Source organism: Brachionichthys hirsutus, chromosome 21, assembly GCF_040956055.1.
Source record: "Brachionichthys hirsutus isolate HB-005 chromosome 21, CSIRO-AGI_Bhir_v1, whole genome shotgun sequence".
NCBI lineage: Eukaryota > Metazoa > Chordata > Actinopteri > Lophiiformes > Brachionichthyidae > Brachionichthys > Brachionichthys hirsutus.
Genome location: NC_090917.1, coordinates 6,190,929 through 6,213,798, shown reverse-complemented (window position 1 = coordinate 6,213,798; position 22,870 = coordinate 6,190,929). Strand labels below are relative to the sequence as shown.

Here is a 22,870-nt window from a genome sequence, read left to right as displayed (position 1 = left end):
AGATTTTCGCATGTTTAGCAACCTGCTCCGTGATTGGGTAGCTGTCACCTTGGGCCCCGCCCACTCCCCAGACCGCCAGAAGCAGGAAGATGACGAACTCGCAGCCAGGATTGCTAAATCATGGCAACATTTATGGAACGTTTAGCCTTTCTTCAGAAAGTAAGTGGCATTTCCAGCTATCGGCAGTTATCAAAACGATTAGCATCAGCTAATTAGAGCGTGATGAGAACGACGCTGTCGATGGATTACGTACGAAGGGCTTTTTTTTTAAATGCTACTCTCAGACAGGGTGTCTGACTGTACTTGTACTGTAATACATGCTACTGTTTGACTGTACTTGTACTGCTATAACATTCTATCTAATTATTATATTTATCATCATCATCATCACGCACTTTTACGTGTCTGTTTGATACTATTAAGTTGTGCTGTCACTAGCTTGCTAGTAGCATACAAGCTAATTGCAAGAAGAAACACATTGGTAGATGTATTCGTACCACTTTCCAGGTTGCTGGGATCATATTTGATTCTAATATCTATTTATCTTTCCATACCACACTACTGCTCTGCAGTGTTGAAGTATAAATATCTATTTCAATACTATTCAAGCTATAAAGTGCACGTTTTTGGCTGTAATGAATTGAGTTGTGGAGTTTCACCGAATCCCTTCCTGTGAAGTGCTGAATCTATTTACTCTCTTCTCCTTTGATCTTCTCTCAGCTCCCAACGCTGATGAAGGCCACAGCAGATGATGAAAACCCCTGTCCTGGTTATCTTTTCCAGGAGATTGGAAGTATCCTTTTTATTATAACTTCTGCTGTTGTTCAGCACCATTTGAAACTTTTGAAGATAACAAACATTATGATACGTGACGTGCTTTAGAGAAATGATGAGGCATACCGGACTCTGTTTACACTGTGATATGGACCTTCATAATCGTCACACTGTAGAAACCTCCCATGAGTCAACAGGCTATGGTCAGTGTTTGCTGGAGTACCTTCTGGAAAGGCTCCAGGTGGAATCCTGTCATGTCAAACTCAAGGTAAGAAATAAGAAATGTTCTATCTGCTGCATGAATCTGTGTCTTAAATGTTTGTCCTTCCAAACATCTCAAAGTTCTGTAAATCTGGCATTTTAGGTGCTGAAGATCTTTGTCCATCTGTGCGGCCATGGCTCAAATCATTTCCTCACCGAACTTCGACGGAACTCCACTTTCATCCAGCAGGCATCAGGTTACACGTTGTGCATTTAGCTCCGTTTACCTCACGGCCGGCGCGCTCTCCGCTGATTATTCACTTGCTGTTGGATGTTTTGCTCTTTAAGTTTATAGCGGCCCTCCTGATCCCGTCCACGGCACATCGTTGTATCAGAAAGTGAGAAATACAGCGCAGGTGAGACGCTCATTCTAATTAAACATCACATCAATTAATATAATACCTGGAAGTTTGGGGGGGGGCGGGGAAACCAAATGTTTGCTTTTCTTGTTTGCAGGAAGTAGCCATGTTGCTTTTCACAGACACAATTTCAGCCAAAAGCAGCGTCCATCCACTAAACGTGGCTCCACCATCAACGGGTGCGTAATAACAGAGACCGTCAAACAGCATTGGGGTTATAGAAATCAAATTGAGCCAATATCAAAGCTTAAATCAGAATTCATTCTGACTGATTTGTATTTTATACTCGAAGTTGTCTGAAATATCAGACGAACTCAATATATTTTTACCAGTTCTAAAAGTTTTTTCTGTGTTTTGCGTGTCTCTGACCAGGTATGGGCTCAGAGACTTGCTGCAGGTCAGGAATGCAGGGCTTTGGATACAGCCCTGGAAAGCAAGGGGCAGGTTAGAGTGACACGTGTACAAAATAAACGCGAATCCAACCATATCCGTTGTACATTTCTCTATGTTTTATTCTTTACTTGGTCCCGTTCAGCAGGCAGCGGCTCACTGCTGAGTAAGATCCAGAAAGCTGCAGAGGCAGTGGCCAGCGCTGTCCTCCCCCCAACTGAGCGCCAGGGTATCCGACTTCATGAGAACCACTACCGGGCTGTGCGTGCGCCCCCGGGACCCATAGAGCTGGCCATGCCTGCGTGTGCCTACAACATGTCTGCTCCCAGACCAAAAGGTGATGATGGAGACACGAGTTTGGGATTCCAACGTTAAGATCTGATTCCCAATGCAGTTTGTAAAACATTAATCAGCTTGATTTTGTCAGATTTGATTGAAAGTGTTTATTTTACGTATTTTTTACCACAGCGCCGACCAAGCGCCATCCAGGACAGGTTGGAGGTGGCTGGGAAGAGACCGACAGCGGCAGCAGCTCCTCGCACAACTCCTCTCAAGATATGGCGGCAAACAGCAGGGCGTCCCAGGGCAGCAAGTCAGCTGGTACAGGGAGCCAATCCGGAGCCAGTCGAGAGGGCAGTGGAGACCTATCAGAGCGGTTAGTGTTTAAAGTAAATCCCACTCTGCTCTCATCGTCGTCGCTTCTCATAAGCTGTCCGGCGTTAAGGGTGGAAGCGCTGCATTTTGGGGACTGCGGCCAGGAGATGGCGCTCGTCAGCAGACTCACAGACGGGTCGAAGGTTTTCCTGTCCAGAGAAGAGAGCCAACACTTTATCAAAGAGTAAGTTCAGTTCTCTCTTTGGGCTGATTTCACCTTTTTAGGATTTTATTTTAAATGTTTTTGTGATTGGAATGTTGTGTTCAGATCCCCTGTCTTGTTTGATCTGCCCAGGTGCTCCATTCTCAACTGTGAGGTTGTGCTGGAGTTGCTCTCACGGAGACTTCAAGATCCCTCAAACACTGCTCAGATGGTACCGATAGTCAGCGTGCACTGGTAGATCCGGGTTTTATTTAAAGGTACTTTTCTAATATGCACATCTTGGTTCTCTTCCAACTTGTCAGCGGGCACTGTGTGCTCTGTCATGCCTCCTGACCTCTGACCTTCTATCTCTGGAACAAATGTTTGGAGCGGCACAAAGAAGACTCCTGCAGCTGAGCGAGGGAGCTCCAGGACCGGCGGCAAACAAAGCCACCAAGGTGAGAGAGCCTCTAAAGTGAAAGCTGCATATTTGTTAAGACTGGCTGGACTTTCTTTTTTTCTCCTCCTCCTCTTTAGATCCTGCGACAATTCGAAGCTCTGATGGGCGGATCTCCACACACTCCGTGGCAGGATGCAGAAAATGGCAGCCATCAGACATCAACTCATCAGCTTTCCACATCTACATACTCGGGACTTTTGCTACCAACTCACCCGCCGTCCTCTTCGGATCTGTCCCCGGGAGACTCCGCTGGAGAGCAAACAAACAACGGCGAGGAGGAGGAGGAGGAGGAGGAGGAGGAGCAAGAGTTTGTGCAAAACCAGGTGGAGCAGAGTTCGACTGAGGTTGCAACAAAGGCTGAAGAGAGAGCGCTGGACACAGAGAGGGGCTGCGCCCCCCCAGCTGAGCCCCAGCATGACCGGTCCTGTTCCGGCAGGCTGTCCCTGTTCAGCGGAATGGAGCTGGTCACGAAGGGAAGGCCGCTTTGTCAAAGGGAATCATTTGTGACGGACAAAGGTTTGAAGGAGAATCTGATTCACGACAACGCCGGCGTCGGTGAAATCAGCGACGACGTTTGCGATTCAGTCGCGTCCGACAGAAGCCAACGAGTTTCAGCGTTCTCGTTTCTCAACTTTTGACCGATGCTTCACCGCCGGGACTGTGAGTTAAACCAACGATGCCATCATCTCAGAAATCTGTTTAAGTGTTTGAAGAAAGCTCAGATCTGTACAGGTATTACCATAATAACAGGTGAGTCTCACAGTGTAAGGGGTTAAAGTTATTATCTGTATGGTGCCGCCTTAGAAATGCTTTATTTATTAGCGGATATGGGACATTAACAGAAATATGGATGAGCTGAACCCTTCGTACAGGAAACCCTTAAACGGTATCGAGGACTGGACTATCGCGGTTTGTTGGCCCAGGTCTCAAAGCGTTTCCCAAGAATGGACATGTCGAGTTACGGATCATTACTAGCTCAACTTGTCCACCTCTGTAATATGCACTAAAATCTCTGAGTTGCCTGAATGTCATCTTTGTTAGCATCATGCTCCAGTGAACCTCATTCAGCTCGGCGGAGTCGGTGTCTCCTGGATCCAGGAAACTTCGGAGAGGAGAATCCATAGTTGTAGTTCGCACTAGTTCTCTTCTTGGGAACTGAAGACTACAAATGAGATGGCTTCCGATTTGTCGGCACCGAGCTGATGTTGGTTTATGTATCTGTTATGCGACTGACTGTAGATTGCATGTCTCGAGTAAACCGTTTGACCGACCAATGGTTGAATTTGTTGTTTGCGATAAAACATCAGCGTGATGAAAGCGTATCAGTCTGTCGTATGCAGAACAAACACGGACAGATGGCAAAGCAGACCACCGGTCTGAGAACGCGCCGTTCCCCCGACCGAGTGACGGCAAATCAGAACACAAGGCATCAAATATCTTACGAGATTTGTTTTAATAATTCCATCTGTCGACGGGATCACGAGTAAACAGGCCGAGGTTCTGGAGTAAAGTGCTGAGCTTTATTTAGTTTCGTGAGCACTTTGGATCGTCACGCGTTCCTCGTGATTAGCACCAATGACAATGTCCCGCACATCGACGCACGCGTGTAAAGAGAACGACAACTCTTTTTAAAGTGCACGGAGTGCGTATGCGCGCGCACAGACACATCGACACTGCACAGGAAGCCACAGCGAGCGGGCCACGGAGAGACGGATGTGCTTATGGTGCGTGGTGGGGTGAGGAATGAGCCTTCCTGCCCACGCATCATCCCTCTCCCCCCTGACCCATGTAGCCGCTGGAGGCTTCCATGGGGGGGGGGGGGGTCAGGAGAGGGGTCAGAGGTTATGGTCATGTTGAGCCTGGACGTCCTCTAGTCTGCAGACTACTAAAATGCGCCTCCCTAAGGACTCTGTTGATGTAGTCGTAGGAAACACTGCTGCAGTCGCCATGGAAACCATGCTGCAAGGAGCGAGTGGAGTCGTCAGGCGTCGGGCTGACGCGGTTGTTCTGGATACGTACGCATGGCCCGGTGCTGACTCTCTCTGGACTGCTGGTGGTGCCGTTGCTGTAGTCGCTGCTGGAAGACTGCAAATACACAGACAGGGGGGGGGGGGGGGGTCGGTCTATGAGGGATGCCTTCCTGGATGATGCAAGACTTTAATGACCTCATTCTTAGCTTTCCTGACAGTGGAGTGTCGCAAAAGCAATTCAGAATGACATTTACTTACGTGGGCTTTATGACAGCACGTTGCTTTCTCTGTCAATAAATGTTAATGATCCCCACAACAGGAAATAAATGGAGAGGGTTTATTTTTACCCCCCCCCCCCCCCCCTCAAAAAATATGTAGAAACAAATATCACCGATGTGGACTCACCTCCGAGTCCACATCGGACACGAGCAGGCCGGGACCCCCCCCTGACCTCTTGGCCTGAGGACTAAGCCGTTGGTCCTCGTCACTGTCGCAGCTACGACAGCGTTTCCTGAGTAGATCCAAAAAAAAAAAAAAGGGAAGAAGAAGAAGAAGAAGGGGTCCGTGAGTCCAGAGGAAAGTGGAGTGTACTTACATGTACAAGATAATGTGGCAGACATTATGCAACCAGAGAGAGAGAGAGAGAGAGAGAGATAGACTTGGTAAATGTGAGCACACTGAGAAAGAAGGAACTTCAAGAGGAGCTAAAAATAGCAACACATACTAAGGCATGGTAGAAGTGGCACTCCTACTATGAGAAGACGCTGATAAAGAGCGTGAATAGTGTGGATATAAGAGCCGTTACGAGGATAACGTGATGCTGCAGCGTGCAATGGCCGGCCTGCATTCATGACAAAGATGAGTGAAAATGGCTGTTGTGTCATCTTACCTGCTGTCAGTCAGCATTTCCGCCGTCTCGGTTCTCTTTTGGCAAAGAGAGAGGTCAACACTCCTCGTAAATCGGATTCAGGTGTTGTTCTACAAACCGGCTGTGTCACAGCTCTGCGGCCATTTCGCAGAAACTGAGAGTTGTCGGCTCCCCTCCAGCCAAACCAGAGAGTCTGGGATGAGTAAGGGAGGAATCTCCAGCAGGCTGAAGCGCACAAGCCCGGGCTGCGGCTTGGGTCTGCTCCGGTCACTGCTCCAAGTCCTCTCCGACGTGCGTGAGACGAGCTAACAAGCTAACTCCTGTCTTGACAGAGAACAGGGCGAGCTAGCGTCGCTAGCTGCTAGTGTTGCTGTCAAGCCGACTCCCTAAGCTAAGTGCGGCTGAGCTACGCTAGCGGAAAAGTTCCTCCGCCGCCGTCTTCCTCCCGCTTGTCGCTCGCTGAGGTAAACTATCGAATGGAAGCCACATTAATTAAGCGCGAGAAACTCTACTCGCATAATTAAACGCAAATTCAACTTCAATGTCGTCCGAGGAAGGATAGCCGAAGCGACATAGCTTCGCTACTTGTCGCGTGAAGTTCGGAGCTCCGCCTCCCTGTTTACGTCAGCACGTGACGTCGCCGGACAATGCGGAAGTGACTCCCTGTGCCGACAGCATGGTGAGCTACTTGACATTAATCATGTTTTACAACCAAATAGTTGGTACGTTTGACATATAAATCGACTACCATTGATTATTCCGCTACGATGGCCACTGCCACACACTGCTGCTGCTTTTTTTGGCGTACGTCGTGCATTGTGTGATAATAACAAAACTTCGAATGGCATAAACAAGAATAATCAATAACACCGTCACGACAAAGATCATTTCAAACAGATTTTTCAAACAACAACAACCACCTGGATGAGTCTGACCGCAGGCCACTGGATTTCTGTCCTATCTGCCTTCGGAAGATGCAGGTTATTATTTTATTATATATATATTGTTATTTTGCATCTGTGGAGTAATTTATTTTTATTTTATTGGTATTGTTAAATGTCGATGATTTATGTACGAAGGACTTTCAATGGAAACAAGACCGCAAGGGCTTTTTTTTTTTAAATGCTCCTCTTAGACAGGATGTTTGACTGTACTTGTACTGTAATACATGCTACTGTTTGACTGTACTTGTACTCTAACATTCTATCTAATAAATATATTCATCATCTTCATCATCAGGTTGCCATCGACTTCAAAATAGCTGAAAGATATGAGGTATATACTTTCATTACAATTTCAATAGATAATTCACTTTTAATTGTAACCTTAACTATACATATTTTATTATCTATAATATGTATAGATATATTTAATTACCACTAAGTACAGTACAGCAACGTATTGCTTGGAATTTGCATTGTTTGCATGTTAAATGTGTTCATCTTCCTAAAGGTAGATTACAGCTAATTAAAAGGAGCCGCTCTTGAATATAATTTTTTAACGTGATGCAAAATATCAGTTAATCAAATACACCAAAACAATCAGGTGTATTTACGTTACTTGGTATTTTCTTTGAGTGAATGCTTATCTGTCTTTACTCCACTGGATGGAAGCGGATCAGAGTCCAACATCTGGATCAGCGGTGGCTTCTTCCTCTCAGTCTTTCACACAACCAGGCTGTGGCTCCGCCGGTGTTCCACTTCATAAATCTATTTTCATATTATTTAATCGATTCATGTATAGCATGCAAAATACTTTCTGCTGTCATTTTTTTTCACACAAACCTGGACTATCAGGTGTAAATTGACTTGTATCGACACTCCCTTTGGTCGCCCACGTTACCAAGTAGAATTCTTTTAGCTTAATCTTCTTTGTCTCAGTGAAAGCAGTAATATGTGTACAGTATATAAAGTATTTTTACCGTGACAGGCATGAATAAAAACAATATTTGTTTGAGAGGCTCGAACTATTGCTTTATTGTGACTGAACACATTTTCATTACAAAAATAGTCTTATCTCGTATGTTAAGTTATTGGTAAACAGTTTGTCTAAAAAATTAGATGCCTTTGATCAGATAAATTATCTCCTGATCTTCATAAATGTTTTATAAAATACATTGTAGAAAATAGTCAGAATATGGTTCTTGTAACTATATCTGTCCATTTCTTTTTTATTATTATGGTTTTGATCACAAGCAGCTTAAATTATCTATTTTAATTAATCATCACAAGAATCAGTGTTAAAAATGTGGTTGATAGAATACCTAGAACTGCGGTAACTCTATCAGAGCTGGGTCGTGCGTGTTAACAGGCACGAGCAGGCACAGTTGCTGAGTCAGGTCAAACAGGTAGAGCCACGTAGTGGTTCTCAGTGTGGCTCTCAGAGCCCAGATCTATAATACCCCATGATGGATCCTTTTATTGATCTGTTATTTGTTATCTGTCCGTGGCTCGGTCCTCCCCGAGAATGGCGTTGATCCGGATCTGGATCCAGATTCTGGAATTATTTTTACATCTGGAATTGTGCCTGTGCTGTAAACTGCCACTTTAAGAGGGAGAGACACGAATGGCATGATGGGAAAAAGAGTCCGGAAGGTGTCTTGTAGTACGTTCCGGAGCAGCAAGCTAGAGCAGGTTTGGCTCCTCTGATCCGGAAGCCCTGTTTACTGTCTCACAAGATTGAATAATCTATTGGAGGCGAGGGTCTGCAATCTCTGATTGTCTTTCTAGTTTTTATTGCTTCAGCAGCGGTCTTCACAGAGCCCTTTGCCCTGAAATGGCAAACCTTTTATTAGGTTTATCTCGTTCTTATCGGTTCATACAAAGCTTTTAACTTTGCACGTCACAGCAATCCTGATGGCTGTCAGTTTGTCCTTCTGCTTCATACGCTGCACTGTTTTTCGCAGACCTCTTTCCTTTCCTTTCTGTTTTGAGGTCTCTTTCTCCTGCAGAGTAATCCTCTCTTAGCAGGTCTCACCAGCCCCAGGAACACTGCGCTCAGTCCCATTCCAGCTGCACAGGAATAAAAAGCTGATCCGTAGTTCTGAGTCAAATCGATCAGCACACCTGACAGAGGAGGATTAGAAAAAGTATTAACTTCAGGTTACTTTATACTCATTTTCAGCAGCTACATAATGAGGGAAACCACAATGATGTCAGAGTACTGTTATCTTGTGGTAGAGCGGGCCTGATATGAAACTACAATCTGATAAACTTAAGATGAAAAAACTAAACAATGCACATATTGTATTTTGAATTTCATTATCATTAAATGTGATGAGGGTGGCGGACTGGTTAGCGCTGTCGCCTCACAGCAAGACGGTACTGGGTTCGAATCCGAGTTTTGGCCTCTCTGTGAGGAGTTTGCATGTTCTCCCCGTGTCCGCGTGGGTTCTCCGGGTTCCTCCCGCCTCCAAAAGCATGCAAATTAGGTGACAGATTGTCAGCAGTGTATGACTCTGTGCCCGCGATGCGCTGGCAACGCATCTGGGATGTATCCCTCCGCTGCCCATAGCGAGCTGGGATAGGCTCCAGCAACTCCCGTGACCCGCAGAGCAGAAAAGCGGTAGAAAATGAATGAATGAATATTTGTCAAACATTTTGTCCAGGAGTGTATTTGATCTATTGGAGATGAAATCAAGTGGGTGAGAGAAAAGACTCGACTTGTATCGATCTATTCTAGATGCTCATTTGAACAGCTGACCAAAAGTCAATTTTTCCATTGAACCTACGATACAACGGGGAGTTTACTAACTTAACTTCCAACTGCAAATCATACTTTTGTTTTAATAGGGTAAAAGTTGTAGTAAATAGAAACCATAGAAAAAATGTTCACTACAAGATAACCCTTACCTCCAAGTGGGGGTCCGGCCAGGCTTGAAAAGCTTTGTATGAACACATAGACGCCAGCAGCTGAGGACATCTTCTCTATGCCCACCACGTCCTCCTCCGCCAGCATGGGGATGTGGGTGGGTGCTAAGGTCCCCATAAAGATACCGTACAAAGCACAGAAAACAGCCAGGCCGTAGAACTCTGTGACCAAAGTAAAGCCCAAAAGATCCAAGGTCATTGCAATGTCGCAAGCGAGAAGCACAAGCAGCTTTTTCTTTATCAGCCGCTTATGTGACAGGATCCACCCAATGATGAATCGGCCAAATATTTCCGCCCCGGCCATGATGGAGAGCATGTAGGTGGCGTGATCCCGCTCCACGCCTCGACTCACGCTCATCTCAATGATGTAGAACTGAGGGGCAAAGAAGCCGAACGTGACAAACAGGCCGAACAGAGAGTAGAGGATGAAGCTCTGCTCTCTGAAGATGGAGAAGTCCAGAAGTGTCAAGATCTTTGCAGATAGACTCGTATCTCGTGATTTAATGTCCTCATCTTTCATCATTTGTGTCCCTGCATCTTTCTCCTCTGTCTCCCCAGTTTCTTTCATACTGTTCTCCACAGATGTCTGTTCTATCCCTGATTTATCCAAGAAAATCATTGTTTCTGGCACGTCAGTATCCTTTATAAACTGGATCCCAGAGTCTCCAGTCTTCACAGAGTCTCCGGTCAGCTCCGCATCTATTCCGTGGGAGGATTTCTGTCCACAAGACGTATTACCGGTACTTGTCAGAGAGTCATTTGAGTTTGTGCCGTCCACATCCTGTTGTATAGAAAGGGCCTCCAGTTGCATCGGGCACGATCGGTCTGTCTCCGTCTTGTGGATCTCTGTGGGTTTGATAACGATTGGACGAAGCAGAGCGCCACAGATGATGATGGTACTTTGTAAAACTCCTATCACTGCCATGGTGTGTCGCCAGCCAATGCGATTTCTCAATGCGGAAAAGGCTGGGGGGGGGGGGGGGGGGGGAGACATTTCATGAGTTAGCCGTATTGTGATTGGATATAGACAGCAACAGACAAAAGACAAGCCCAGTTTTGCAGCGAGCTCAGCCATTTGTGTTGCTTTTAATATGTGTGTATGTTCTGTAAATTACTACATTTAATCTGTCTAATATATGACTAACATTATCAGGTCAGAATCTGTCACATAAAATGAAGTCTTTTCATCTTCGGCGCAGTTGTTGACATGGATTTCTTAAGCCTCCATCTTTATGCATGAAACATCTGAGGGACACTCACCTGGTGCAAAGGTAAATATGGCAATGGACTCTCCAATGGAAGCCAGAGAGACCACCAGAGCCCGTCGACGGGTGAAGTACTTGGAAAGAATGGTTACGGTGGGCAGGAAGGTGAGACAGTAGCCCAGCCCTGCACAGTGGAAAAGATGGCTTTAATAAACAACTTAACTTCCCAAAACAAACAAACAAATCCTTCTACTTCTCAATCCGGGGCCCATGACACACCTTCTTCCTGGACATTTTGCCAGCCTAAAATGGCTCAGGGTAGAAGACGGAGTTAAACAACTCAAAATGGGATTGGCATTTAAAATAGTCAATGCAGCTCTGCCCTCAGTCCCCCCAATCCCTGCATACCTGACTAAATACCTCCAAAGATTTAGTGACACCCACAGCCACAACACTAGAGGGGGCTCAAACGACAACCTGATTACACCCTCCTATAAGACAAACATGGGTAAATCATCTTTTTACAATACTGCCCCCCAAGGGTGGAACTGTTTGACTCCTACCCTCAAAACATGCACCTCTTTGGCCTCCTTCAAAACGGCTCTAAAAATACACCTTTCAGGGGGGCAGAAACGGAGATCACGACTCTCTCCGGATCAAACCCCCCGCCCCCCCCCCCCCCCCTTTTTTTTTTTGTCCACCTACGTTGTACATAATATGTGTCTTTTTAATTTATTGTTATTTGGCATCAATGGAGTAATTTATTTTTATTTTATTGGTATTGTTAAATGTATTGTTAAATGTCGATGATTTTTTGAAATGCTCCTCTTCGACAGGATGTCTGACTGTACTTGTACTGTAATATAGATACTACTGTTTGACTGTACTTGTACTGCTCTAACATTCTATCTAATAAATATATTCATCATCATCATCACTGCTAAAATCCAAGTCGCGTTAGGAATCCATACCTGCAACTAATCCATAGGTGATGTACATTTGATTGATGGAACTGGAAAAGCTGGTGGCAATGGTTCCTACGGAAATAAGTAGTCCTCCAGTCATAACAACGAGTTGGAACCCGAAGAGGTTGGTCATCACAGCGGAGAGAGGCGCTGAGGGTGCATGGAGGGCAAACGTTGTTTAGTGCAGAATGCGACGCAGTCCGATGACTTGATAAGATTTGTACCGGTTCACCCTTACTGTCTGACTCACCATTGAAGGCCATGACAAACACAGAGATGGAAACAATCCAGGAAACGCGATTGTTGGTCTCCCCAAACTCAGTCATCAGGTCTTGGAGGAAGATGCCAAAAGTTTTGATGGTGCCGTACGTGAAAACCTCCACGAAGAAGAAGGCCGCTGCCACCATCCATCCCCAACCTCCGTCAGGGGCTTCTGAGTACACACTGGGCCCCAAGAATCCTGTCCTCCGTGTACCACACTGCACCATGCCTTATAAAGAGACGTTACAACATCAATATACGGCAAAATGGCCATAAACTTGGAACATTTTGAATTGAATTCGACTGAAAAATGCTGTTTATGAAAGTACCTACAAATAAAAGCAAACTTTGTGTTATGCATGTAGACAGATTTGACTTTTTTATTATCTTAAACACAGAACAAAGTTCAGACTCAGCTCAGGCCGAGCTTAATTTACAAAGCTCGTTTAAAGTCTCGTCGCTGTTGTCTTTTGTTCCCCACTACCGGAATGTTGAATCATCAAATGTGTTTGCTCTATTCTTTTATTGTTGAGATTCTTTTCATCTCTACGTGCCAAAGTGATCTATTTGCACAGTCTAATCCAGTAATAGTTCTTGTTATCTTAATGTCTTATTGCAATTCACTATTGATGTCTGCCTGCTTTACAAATACAGGCGTGTCAAGTGTTATAAAATGCAAAATATACCACACAGACAATGTTCCCTCTAATTTTTCATTAGCATCATTATGGACTTCACTATTAATGACCACCAGAACATGGATGCTGCAGAATAGCTTCACACTTCTCTGCCAGTGCAGCAATGTCTGCTGCTCCATATACGCAAAAGTGACGTCTGGGCTCAGTGCCTGGACGTCAAAAACAGACAACTCCTCTTTCATCCTCTGGAAAACGTGCGTCGCTCGAAAAAGAAAACCTCTGCCCCAGTCTCGCCATTTCTTCTTCTGTTTGCGCTCCATCTTTAACACTCGGCCCACCAGAATTCTGCAACTACTAGAACAACAACAACTATATACTGATGAGTGTTTAATGATATAATGTCTCTGCAATGACAACTGCCAACTCGAACTGCAACAATTATCTCTGTGAAAAACAAAACGAATGCATCCTGCTTTCAAAACAGGTTGGACTCCTCATTAGACCTTAACAGTGGTAATTATTAACTATTATGAACATGCCAAAATGCTGTGAGGGGGCGGCCAGCCAACTGAAGACAATCTGCTGATGCCAATTTGCCCTGCTTATGGCTCACAATCACTCACAGTGAACTCAGGCAGCTTAGAGGGGAACGTTGCACACAGATCAATGTTATTTGTGACAACATCACAACAGATGCATAGGAACGTAGTGATATGCGTATATAAGTGCAAGGTTTATCATATCTGAGGTCAGTTGTTAAAAAAAGGTGAACATTTTCCCAGAATAAACATCAACGATGCTAAAAAGGTTAAAGTGAAGTCAAAAGCTTTTAGTTTTCTATTTGAAATTACTGAACTGCTCACAATTGTTTTTCATAATCAATCAAAATATTATCTAAATCATATTTTGGCCAATCACAAAAGACCTAAAGGAACATGCTGATATGGTACACAGAGACAGCAAATATCACACCAATGTTTTGGGCTGACTGAAGATCTGATCGTTCACGACGGGCGCCGTAATTACGATGAACAAAGAGCGCCCCCTTCTGGAGGGAAACAAAACTGAAGGGCCCATAGTCATCACTACAATCTGAAGTACATTAGGAACTACTACTGTACTTTCAGCTTGTCCCGCCAGGGGTCGCAACAGCATTTCAACCTTCTCCACTTCACCCTGTCCTTTGCATCGTCCTCCCCAACACCAGCCGCTCTCATGTCCTCCCTCACTACGTCCATGTATCTTCTCCTGGGTCGTCCTCTAGTCCTGTTCCCTGGCAGGTCCATCCTCAGCATCTTTCTACCGATATAGTCCCTGTCTCTCCTCTGGACATGTCCAAACCATCAAATTCTGGTCTCTCTGACCTTGTCTCCAAAATGTCTAACCTTCACTGTCCCTCTTATTGTCTCATTTCTAATCCAACCTCGTCACTCCCAAGGAGAACTCAGCATCTTCATCTCCTCCACTTCTAGCTCCGCCTCCTGTCTTTTCCTCAGAGCCACTGTCTCTCAGCCGTCCATCATGGCTGTCCTCACCACCGTCTTGTAGACCTTTCCCTTCATCCTCGCTGACACTCTCCTATCACAGAGCACACCCGATACTTTCCTCCACCCGTTCCAGCCCGCCTGCACACGATTCTTCACTTCCTTTCCACATTCTCTCCATCACTCTGCCCTGTTGACCCGAGGTACCTGAAGTCCTCGACCTTCTTTACGTCTATTCCTTGTAACCTCACTGTCCCCCCCTGCAGGGACCTTCTCATTTACACACACGTACTCTGTTTCACTCCTGCTCACCTTCATTGGTCTCTTTTCTAGAGCAGACCTCCACTTCTCTAGATTCTCCTCTACCTGCTCGTGAAGCAATACTGCTAGCCTCGACGACCTTTCCCCATACCCTCCTCGGATGAGTCATTAACAGGAACAGGAACTTAAAAATAATACAGTGTAAGAATTGTTAAATATTTAACTGCAAAGTAGTATATTTTTACTTTCACCTTTTTTGTATCTCAAGTACCTCCAGTAAAACTGCATTCAGTGCGTAAAGAGACAGAAAAACCTTGTGATTTAAACTCTATCTGGAAGTTATTTCTCACGCCGATGACGCAATGCCCTGACTGACTGTCGCGCGTCTCACGCGCTCCGTAAGTACTTCTAGATACATTTCATGTCAGGCACTCTAACGTATCTCTTACCGTCAACAGATGGAGCGCGCCACCGCAAACGTGCGTGCGTGATCTGACAACTGGCGCATTTCAGGAGCCCCGTGCGTGTCTCCTTTTGAGGCCGGTGCGCGCGCGGAGGACGGAGTTCTGCGGACACGGTTTCACTGACACTTGCACTTACGCGCAGAAGTTGAGACGCGCGCAAGCCGGTCCAAACATACCCCCCCCCCCCTTCTCCCTCCTAAAGGGCTGGGGAGGGAAGCATTAAGACGGGTTTGAGATGCGATCTGGTTCCATCCAGTTAGGGACCCAAACTTTGCGCGTTGAGTCCCGCCCAAGGCGCACCGCACATCCTCACGAAGCGGCGCTTCTGTAAAACAGGTTTCAGTTCGTGATGTCTGATGGGCGAGATTCCCGGATGTGCGCTTTGCCGTTTGTTCAGTTGTGTTTTAAGTTTTAACCTGTGGTCAGAAAGGTGTGATCTACATTAAAGGTGTATCATCCGGCCCCGAAGAACACTTTGGGAACCACTTGTAAGATGTGTTTGTTTTTATGGTTTTGACTGCTTCCCCGTTCTATTTGTGCATATATATTTATATATATTATATATTCATGTCATATATGTGCACGGACGTTACGTTATGATAGGAAGAGAAAGCCACATTTGATATTTCTGCAACGCAGATGCCCCACAATGCTCCACATTTACAGTATAATCTGAGCTGTACTCCGAAAAAACTGCAAGACAGTGTGTAAAGTCTAAAGTACAGAACTATAGAGTGAAACGTGAACAACTATCGACCAGTCAGGAGGTCACACTGGAAACACCGACCAGCATCCTGATCGGATCAATACCACTTTGTTTACATGACCCCGATTACATTTGCTGTATTTCTCATAATCCTTGACTAGAGACTTTCGGTTCAGTGTTTGCTCGCTCACAAGGTTCATTCAGACATTTCAACGTGCAGCGTCTATAAATGAAGTGCACGTGTCCCGGTTTTTTAGGAACGATGACGTCTCGTTAAGTACACTTTGTGCAGGTACGCCGCGCTGCTCTGGGTTCAGCAACAGAGATAGAGAGAGCTTTGACTCCCTCAGCTATAAGTTTGAAATTCAATGTGTTTAACTTGCAGACTTGGACCAAACAATGGCTGAGGGCTTCACCCTGGTCCTCCTGTCTGGGATCCTGATGTGTGGTCTGCTTTTCAAGACGATGTCCCAATGTAGAGTTAATATTGATAGGCCTGAGAAGAAGCCAAATTTCATCATCATATTGACAGATGACATAGGGTGGGGCGACCTGGATGCCAACCAGCCCGAAGGAAAGTCAAACAACACGCCTTACCTCGACCTAATGGCAGGGCAAGGACTAAGGTATCCAGATTGGATAGGTCTGTCATGTGTCACTAAATGGCATCTGTCGTCCTCCAAGTCTGATGTAAATTCTATAAACTCTGAAATCATCTTAGATGTGACAGAACGATTTGGGATAAGGTCCACAAAGTAACATGTCAAACCTCTTTCCAGATTTTCCGACTTCCACTCTCCCGCCTCAACCTGTTCCCCGTCCCGCGCTGCCATCCTGACCGGGCGCTATGGTCTGAGGAACGGGGTGACTCATAACTTTGCAGTGGGCTCTGTGGCCGGTCTGCCTCTGTCTGAAGTCACCTTGCCCCAGCTACTACAGAGGGCTGGTTATTACACTGCCATGATTGGGAAATGGCATCTTGGCCACAATGGACCTTACAGTCCAACCAATAGAGGTACGCGCCCCCCCCCCCCCCCCCCCCCCAAGCTACACACAAATGGCTCACATCAGCTGGTAATATCCAAGGATTTTTGATCATCCCTTTTGTCCGTGAATGTTTTTTTTTTTTTTGCTGGGCCTTTAAGTTTTTCCGACGTTGCCCTATTCGTATTCCTTTGCATGCATTACAAAAAAACAACCCTTTGAACTCCATTTGAGATTACTAAATCTTATGCTAAATCAGTGCTATCGGAATGTACAACAGCCACTGGCTATAAAGTTGTAAAACAACAAGATTATCAAGAAGTACAAAGAGCATTTAGCTGATGTTTATTGACGTCTCCAAAACATGAAATTGCTCAAAGGTCGCACTATTACTTTCACATTCACTTTGAGAATTACTGAAATTTAAATGTAATGTACAAACATTTAAGGATATCAAATATTAAATTCCTTAACCTTTATCCATGTAACAAAGTCCAAAAAAAAAAAGCACATGGACAAACAAAACCCAGAGTAAATGTATAAAAAAATTAAAATGCCATAGTACGGTAGATGTGGTGACAGACCAAATTATTCATTTTTGATTTCTTCTTCTCCTTAAAAACCTTATTTGAAGCTTTAAGCCATTTATGTTAACACACATCACTGGAACTATTCATCAGGTGCAAAGTTAAAAAATACATGCAAGCCGCTGTGGCGACTGGGTTTGGATCAGACTGATCTAACCAAACTAAAAAGTAATCAAACGTATAAGGACACTGACCTGAGCCACGGAACAATTGGGTCATTTATGAGCTGTTCTGCATTCCTTCCTATTAGTTCTCATTTGTTTGTGTTGGTTACAGTTGTTTTCATTCATATTTCCACATGTTTATTCTCTCTTTGGAAGGTTTTGATTACTTCTTGGGCATTCCTTACAGCAACGACATGGGCTGCACAGACGAACCTGGATACGATTCGCCACAGTGCCGTCCGTGTGATTCGTCTGTGTGCAGCAATGCGATCAGGTGCGGCTCCGTGCTTCTCTTTATGGATGCAGAGCAAGATGTTCCACTGACAGATGTTGTTTTGTCAGATTATTTTAATACTGATGCCTGACACCATCAGGGAACTGATCAATCTCCCACGTATCCCTCAGTCTGTTTATCTTTCTCCATTCTGGTGTAGAAAGTTAACAGTTAAGATAAAATGAAAGATATTTATATCACTAGTTTCTTGACAGTACAAGATCATGCAGGGTAGTCCTGAAAATAAAATAAGTTATTCATTTTTTTATTAATCTATTTAAGAAAAGCCAAGCGAAAGGCTTGTTTTGTGTAACAGAAGCTCAACTTGTGTATTCTATACAAAACAAAAAGCAAACATGCTGCCCAACCTGTTGAGCAACTCTCAGAGCTGCAGGCTGGAGGTTTAGTCAACCTTTTGTCGTTCATTGATCATGTTCAGATATCCCTATCTGCATCCCACTTTATACATTTCTGTAATTTCATAACACGCCCATGCTATTGTTCTCACTGTCTAGATTGAAGAGGAGTGCACATGGAGGCTGTTATTCAAAAGTGGGTCTTCCGCTGATTGAAAACAACACTATTGTGGAGCAGCCGCTTGATTTGTGGAGCCTAACAGAGCAATACAAATCTGCTGCAGCAGGGATCATACACAATGCAAGGTAAAAAGAAATGAAAGTTTTAGCAGGTAGTGTTACATTTCACACACTGACATGGGGAAAGGGACACGCGAGAGACATTTTGATCTATGTACGAAGCGAGTAATAATCAACCTTTATAGGAGTTTGTTCGGATTGTGTTCTAGTTTCAATCCTGTGGCGGGAAGCCAGGCAGCTTTAATAAGGCGGGTCAAAACGAAACATACTTCAGTTCAGTTGCATGAAATCAAGTCAGTCTTGTTTGCTCAGTGATCATAAAAGATGTATCAAGACGTTTTTCATACTAGTCTACACTGGACTCGTTTCTTGCTTGTGTTTGTGACGCACTATTTAGTGATGTGAGTTTGTGTCTCCCCAGAGACGTGTGTATATGAGATGGTGAAAAAGGAGCCCTCATCCAGATTACAGTACAACTGCACCGTATCCAGTTGTATGAAAAAATGATACACTCACTTAAACATACGGTGGTAAAAAATATTATGATGTGCACTTTGCATTGTCGGCTCCTATTGCCAAAGTCACTGGTTACCCAATCACAGCAGCACAAAAGGTCGAGGCCGCTGTCTCCTTTCATGTTCGCCGACTTCTGCTGGCCATTTTGGGAACACAAGGAGGGAGGATCAGGTTAATCAACGACAGGTTCCAGGTTTTATATATGTATAATTCATATGCATTTACAATTAGTATTAATAGCCAGCTGTGTACGTATCCATCACTCTGCAGTTGTCGCTCTTTCTACTTGGACACCAAACAGGACTTATGTCAAATCAGTATTGTTCTTGGAACACATGTCAGATAGAAAGATGGATACATACATTTTGCTGCTTTACACAAATAAAACCTTTTTTTTTAGCAAGATAATTTTTGTCTGATACAACATAATGCTCTGTGGTTTGACACTATTGTCTTAACAATATTTGTTACACATGACATTTGCTTCCAGTCCGATTTAATTTATTTTGTCAAGCCACCTACAAAATATTTCTAGAATGATTTCATTTTTCCCAAATGGGGCAATTCAATTGATCTGGTGAAAATTTAATTGTTTTTCGGTCTCTTGTAGCCCTGAAACAAGACATTAAAGGGTTTGAAACATGGGTCCCTGTCACCAGTTTGATGTCCAGTGTCTCAAACATGCATGTGATCCGCGGCTGGGAGAGAAAAAGGAAGCGATGCTGCCTACAAAGCAGAGTTTAAACCACAACTCAGTCTGTGTATTTCCTTTGAAGGTTCATGTCACAGTACTTGGGTACAGCCCTTTCATATATTTTCCTGGTTTCTGAAAGGTAGTGGAATGTTATGGAAATGTATTTATATATGTTGATGCCAAAAAGATAAATAATAGCATGCAACAGTGTTTTATTTTAATTTTAATAAGACACCTCCTGGTTAAGTTTCTTAGACTTTAGATCAAGTTTGCAAAATATATTAGCTTTTCTATATATTATTATTATTTGATTGGCTGGGATACGTGTGGACGTATATTTTATTTTATGTAGTATATGTGTGTTTTAAATATGAAGCATCTCATGCATTTTTAAGCTTCCTGTTTGATGGTAATGGTGACTTATCACGGGATCTGACCTCAGATCAGCTCATTTGGATCCTGTTTTTTCTTCTGATTTGTTCATAACAAGAAGTTAGCACATACGTTATAATTTAACATGGTAAAATGGTTGTGCCTTTGTGGTTCTCTTTGTTTTTGTGTTGTTAATCTGGATTGGAATATGTTTTAATCAAAACCTAATGCACATTTTTGAGAAACTGAAACTGCACTGCCTGGATATATAATGCAGGAACTGTGTGAAGGCCTCTGACCTGCATTGCTGGAAGGTCAGCTGTGCTACAAACTGCAAAGTCTTTCCAGCTATAGTGCAGGACCCTATGAATTATGCCATTGATTGGGCCTTCAAGTCTGTCAAGACTAGGTCCCAAGAGTATTTAGTCCTTGACAGACACCATACTGATACCAAGACTGGAAACGGGCTTTAAATGTACGAGCTACAAAGAAGTGGCATAAATTGGGAAGAATTAAGACAAGGAAGAATCGATTGATCTCATTTGCTTTCTTTAAGGTCCTTTTTACTGGAGCAGAAAAAGCAAACGGGTTTTCTTCAGATGTTTTTTGTGTGATTTGTTAATATTTTAAATACCTTTCATATATATATATATATATATATATATATATAACTGTATATACACAGTATATGTATTCTTTCATATTTAGGATTATCATGTATCAAAAAGTGTATAATATTGTGCTTCTGGTGCCAGTTTTGCATACAAATCATTGATTTACTATTGGCAAGGTGTTTGTCAGTTGTTGTGTTGTCACTTCAGGGAACGACGGCAGCCCTATCTCCTCTACATAGCACTAGCTCACATGCATGTGCCCTTGGCCCCTCGCATGCATGTACCCTTGACCTTTCCCCCGTATGGAGGCCAAGTGTATTCCAGCAGTCTGCAAGAGATGGACAGCTTGGTGGGGGCAATAAAGAGCGCTTCTGATGCCGCAGACAAAGACAATACTCTTATCTGGTTCACAGGTAAAGCAATGACATGGATCATATGTTTTCCATACGACTCTATCGAGATAAGCCGCGATGTCTTGCGTTTGTGTGTGTGTGTGTTTGCGTGAACTGTGTGTAGGTGACAATGGTCCTTGGGAACAGAAGTGCCAGTATGCAGGAAGCGTGGGGCCTTTCAGTGGAAAGTGGCAGACGAGCAGAGGTATGAAATTAGTAGCATGTTCCATGCATGCTTTATGAAGAGGATCAGTGTGCTCCATAATATGGGGGAGGCTAGACCTGTGTGCTTTCCATGTGTGTTAGGTGGAGGCTCAGCTAAGAAGACCACCTGGGAGGGAGGCCACAGGGTACCAACAGTGGCTTACTGGCCTGGGAGGATTGCTGCAAACACCACAAGCTCCGCCCTGCTCAGGTGAGCTCGGGACCTTCAGGTTATGTAGATCTACGTCAGCGTGAACGATCTCTGATTGCTGTTGGGTACTGCTAGTTCACACTAGAGGGGAAGCATTCAGGAGGATTAGGGGCTCTGGAGATGTTTATCTTTCAGTCCAGATTAAAATATCACAAGTTGAATGATTGCTATGAAATTTGGTGGGTATTTTTTATGCCCCATTAAAAGTTAAATATAATGTATAATAATATATAATGTCAACAGGTTAAAATATCAGATTGCCTGGAATTGCTGTTTTTGACAAAACAACAACCCTGCAAAACAAATGATGAAATTAGCTTTAGCTGTACTTTAATTAATAGAGTAACAACGCTAACATGCTAATTGTGGTGAGTCCGTGGTTTTGTAACATGTGAATCTAGGTATGCATTATCAAACTTATTCGTTTATTTTCTTCCTCCCTTTCAATCATTCAAATTCAGATTCCCATTAGCAAAACCTGAGAAGCCTAAAAGTAGGCTGCCTTATTTAAAACAAACCTTTACTCCTTCACTTCATCCCTCTTTGCAGCGGCATGGACATCTTCCCAACCCTTCTGTCACTGGCAAATGTATCTTCTCCTGCAGACAGACGCTACGATGGCATTGATGCTACAAACATCCTCTTGCACGGTGGCCAAAGTGGCCACGAGGTACTAACTTTCTGTCAACCTACTTTCGCTTAAAAAAAAAAAAATGCTTTCCCTCTTTTGTCACTGTGTGAGTCTCAGCAGTTGTTGCAGACACTCTTCTCCCCCTTTTTTTTTGGCGTAGTTTCTCTGCCATCCCAACAGCGGTGCTGCTGGAAAGTTTGGTGACCTGCAGGCAGTGCGAATGGGGAAACACAAAGCTTTCTACGTGACAGGTGAACCTAAATTATGCGTGGCACAGATGTAAAGAGAAGTGTTGACGGAGAAAGAGCATTTGGTGAACATAATACAGCTTTTACCATCTTTTGCCTGTTACAACGTTTTTTAAATGTATTAAAGTCGCTTGGTTCACAGCCTGAATCATACATTTTACTATAATTATAGTTAAGTTAGTACTGCCATATTACACTTTTCTACTCATGCTTTGTGGCCGTAAAGGTGTACATCTCACATTTGTTTGTTTTCTCCAGCTGGCTTATTTCTATAGAAATATTTAAACATGTAAATACGTGTGAATGCACACACATCTGAATTCCTTGGCAGGTTCAGCCGAAGCCTGCGGCGGTGCAACAGGGAGGCAGGAGCTCCACGAGCCGCCGTTGATGTTCGATCTGCAGCGCGATGAGGCAGAGGAAACACCTCTGGAGGTTGAATCGCCCGAATACAAGGCAGCCATGGAGAGGATCGCTCAAAAGAGGGAGGAATTATTATGGGATATTGCTACGGACACATCTGTGTCCGTAGCAGACTACAGCATAGATAGTTCAGCTGTGCCCTGCTGTAACCCTGGACGTGCTGCTTGCCGCTGCCACGCAGGATAAAGGAGAAGCACACTGATGCAAGCAGAAAGAACTGACCTCAAAT

General features: G+C 44.1%; 4 protein-coding genes across 4 annotated transcripts; 2 read left to right on the top strand and 2 right to left on the bottom strand.

Annotated features, from left to right (window-relative positions):
- Positions 1 to 89: 89 nt before the first annotated feature.
- tepsin (TEPSIN adaptor related protein complex 4 accessory protein) lies at positions 90 to 4,341 on the top strand. Its single transcript, XM_068754239.1, has 13 exons — positions 90 to 159; positions 721 to 793; positions 951 to 1,042; positions 1,139 to 1,232; positions 1,324 to 1,391; positions 1,492 to 1,573; positions 1,767 to 1,838; positions 1,930 to 2,121; positions 2,253 to 2,439; positions 2,509 to 2,622; positions 2,734 to 2,812; positions 2,904 to 3,038; positions 3,118 to 4,341. The coding sequence occupies exons 1-13, from the start codon at positions 121 to 123 to the stop codon at positions 3,676 to 3,678; spliced, it is 1,788 nt and encodes a 595-aa protein (XP_068610340.1). The 5' UTR covers positions 90 to 120; the 3' UTR covers positions 3,679 to 4,341.
- A 154-nt stretch (positions 4,342 to 4,495) lies between these two features.
- si:dkey-21c1.1 (uncharacterized protein LOC100150256 homolog) lies at positions 4,496 to 6,695 on the bottom strand. Its single transcript, XM_068754882.1, has 4 exons — positions 6,687 to 6,695; positions 5,900 to 5,934; positions 5,416 to 5,521; positions 4,496 to 5,125 (listed from the first exon to the last, which is right to left on the bottom strand). Exons 1-4 carry the CDS (start codon positions 6,693 to 6,695, stop codon positions 4,889 to 4,891), a joined length of 387 nt encoding a protein of 128 aa, XP_068610983.1. The 3' UTR covers positions 4,496 to 4,888.
- Positions 6,696 to 8,758: 2,063 nt separating this feature from the next.
- LOC137910445 (monocarboxylate transporter 7-like) lies at positions 8,759 to 12,405 on the bottom strand. Its single transcript, XM_068754881.1, has 5 exons — positions 12,168 to 12,405; positions 11,924 to 12,067; positions 11,008 to 11,136; positions 9,730 to 10,713; positions 8,759 to 8,943 (listed from the first exon to the last, which is right to left on the bottom strand). The coding sequence occupies exons 1-5, from the start codon at positions 12,403 to 12,405 to the stop codon at positions 8,759 to 8,761; spliced, it is 1,680 nt and encodes a 559-aa protein (XP_068610982.1).
- A 3,725-nt stretch (positions 12,406 to 16,130) lies between these two features.
- Positions 16,131 to 22,827, top strand: LOC137909815 (arylsulfatase G-like). The gene is made up of 10 exons (XM_068754240.1): positions 16,131 to 16,357; positions 16,511 to 16,746; positions 17,623 to 17,740; positions 18,256 to 18,402; positions 20,740 to 20,945; positions 21,049 to 21,129; positions 21,231 to 21,339; positions 21,889 to 22,009; positions 22,131 to 22,221; positions 22,550 to 22,827. The coding sequence occupies exons 1-10, from the start codon at positions 16,131 to 16,133 to the stop codon at positions 22,825 to 22,827; spliced, it is 1,614 nt and encodes a 537-aa protein (XP_068610341.1).
- The last annotated feature ends 43 nt before the right edge of the window (positions 22,828 to 22,870 follow it).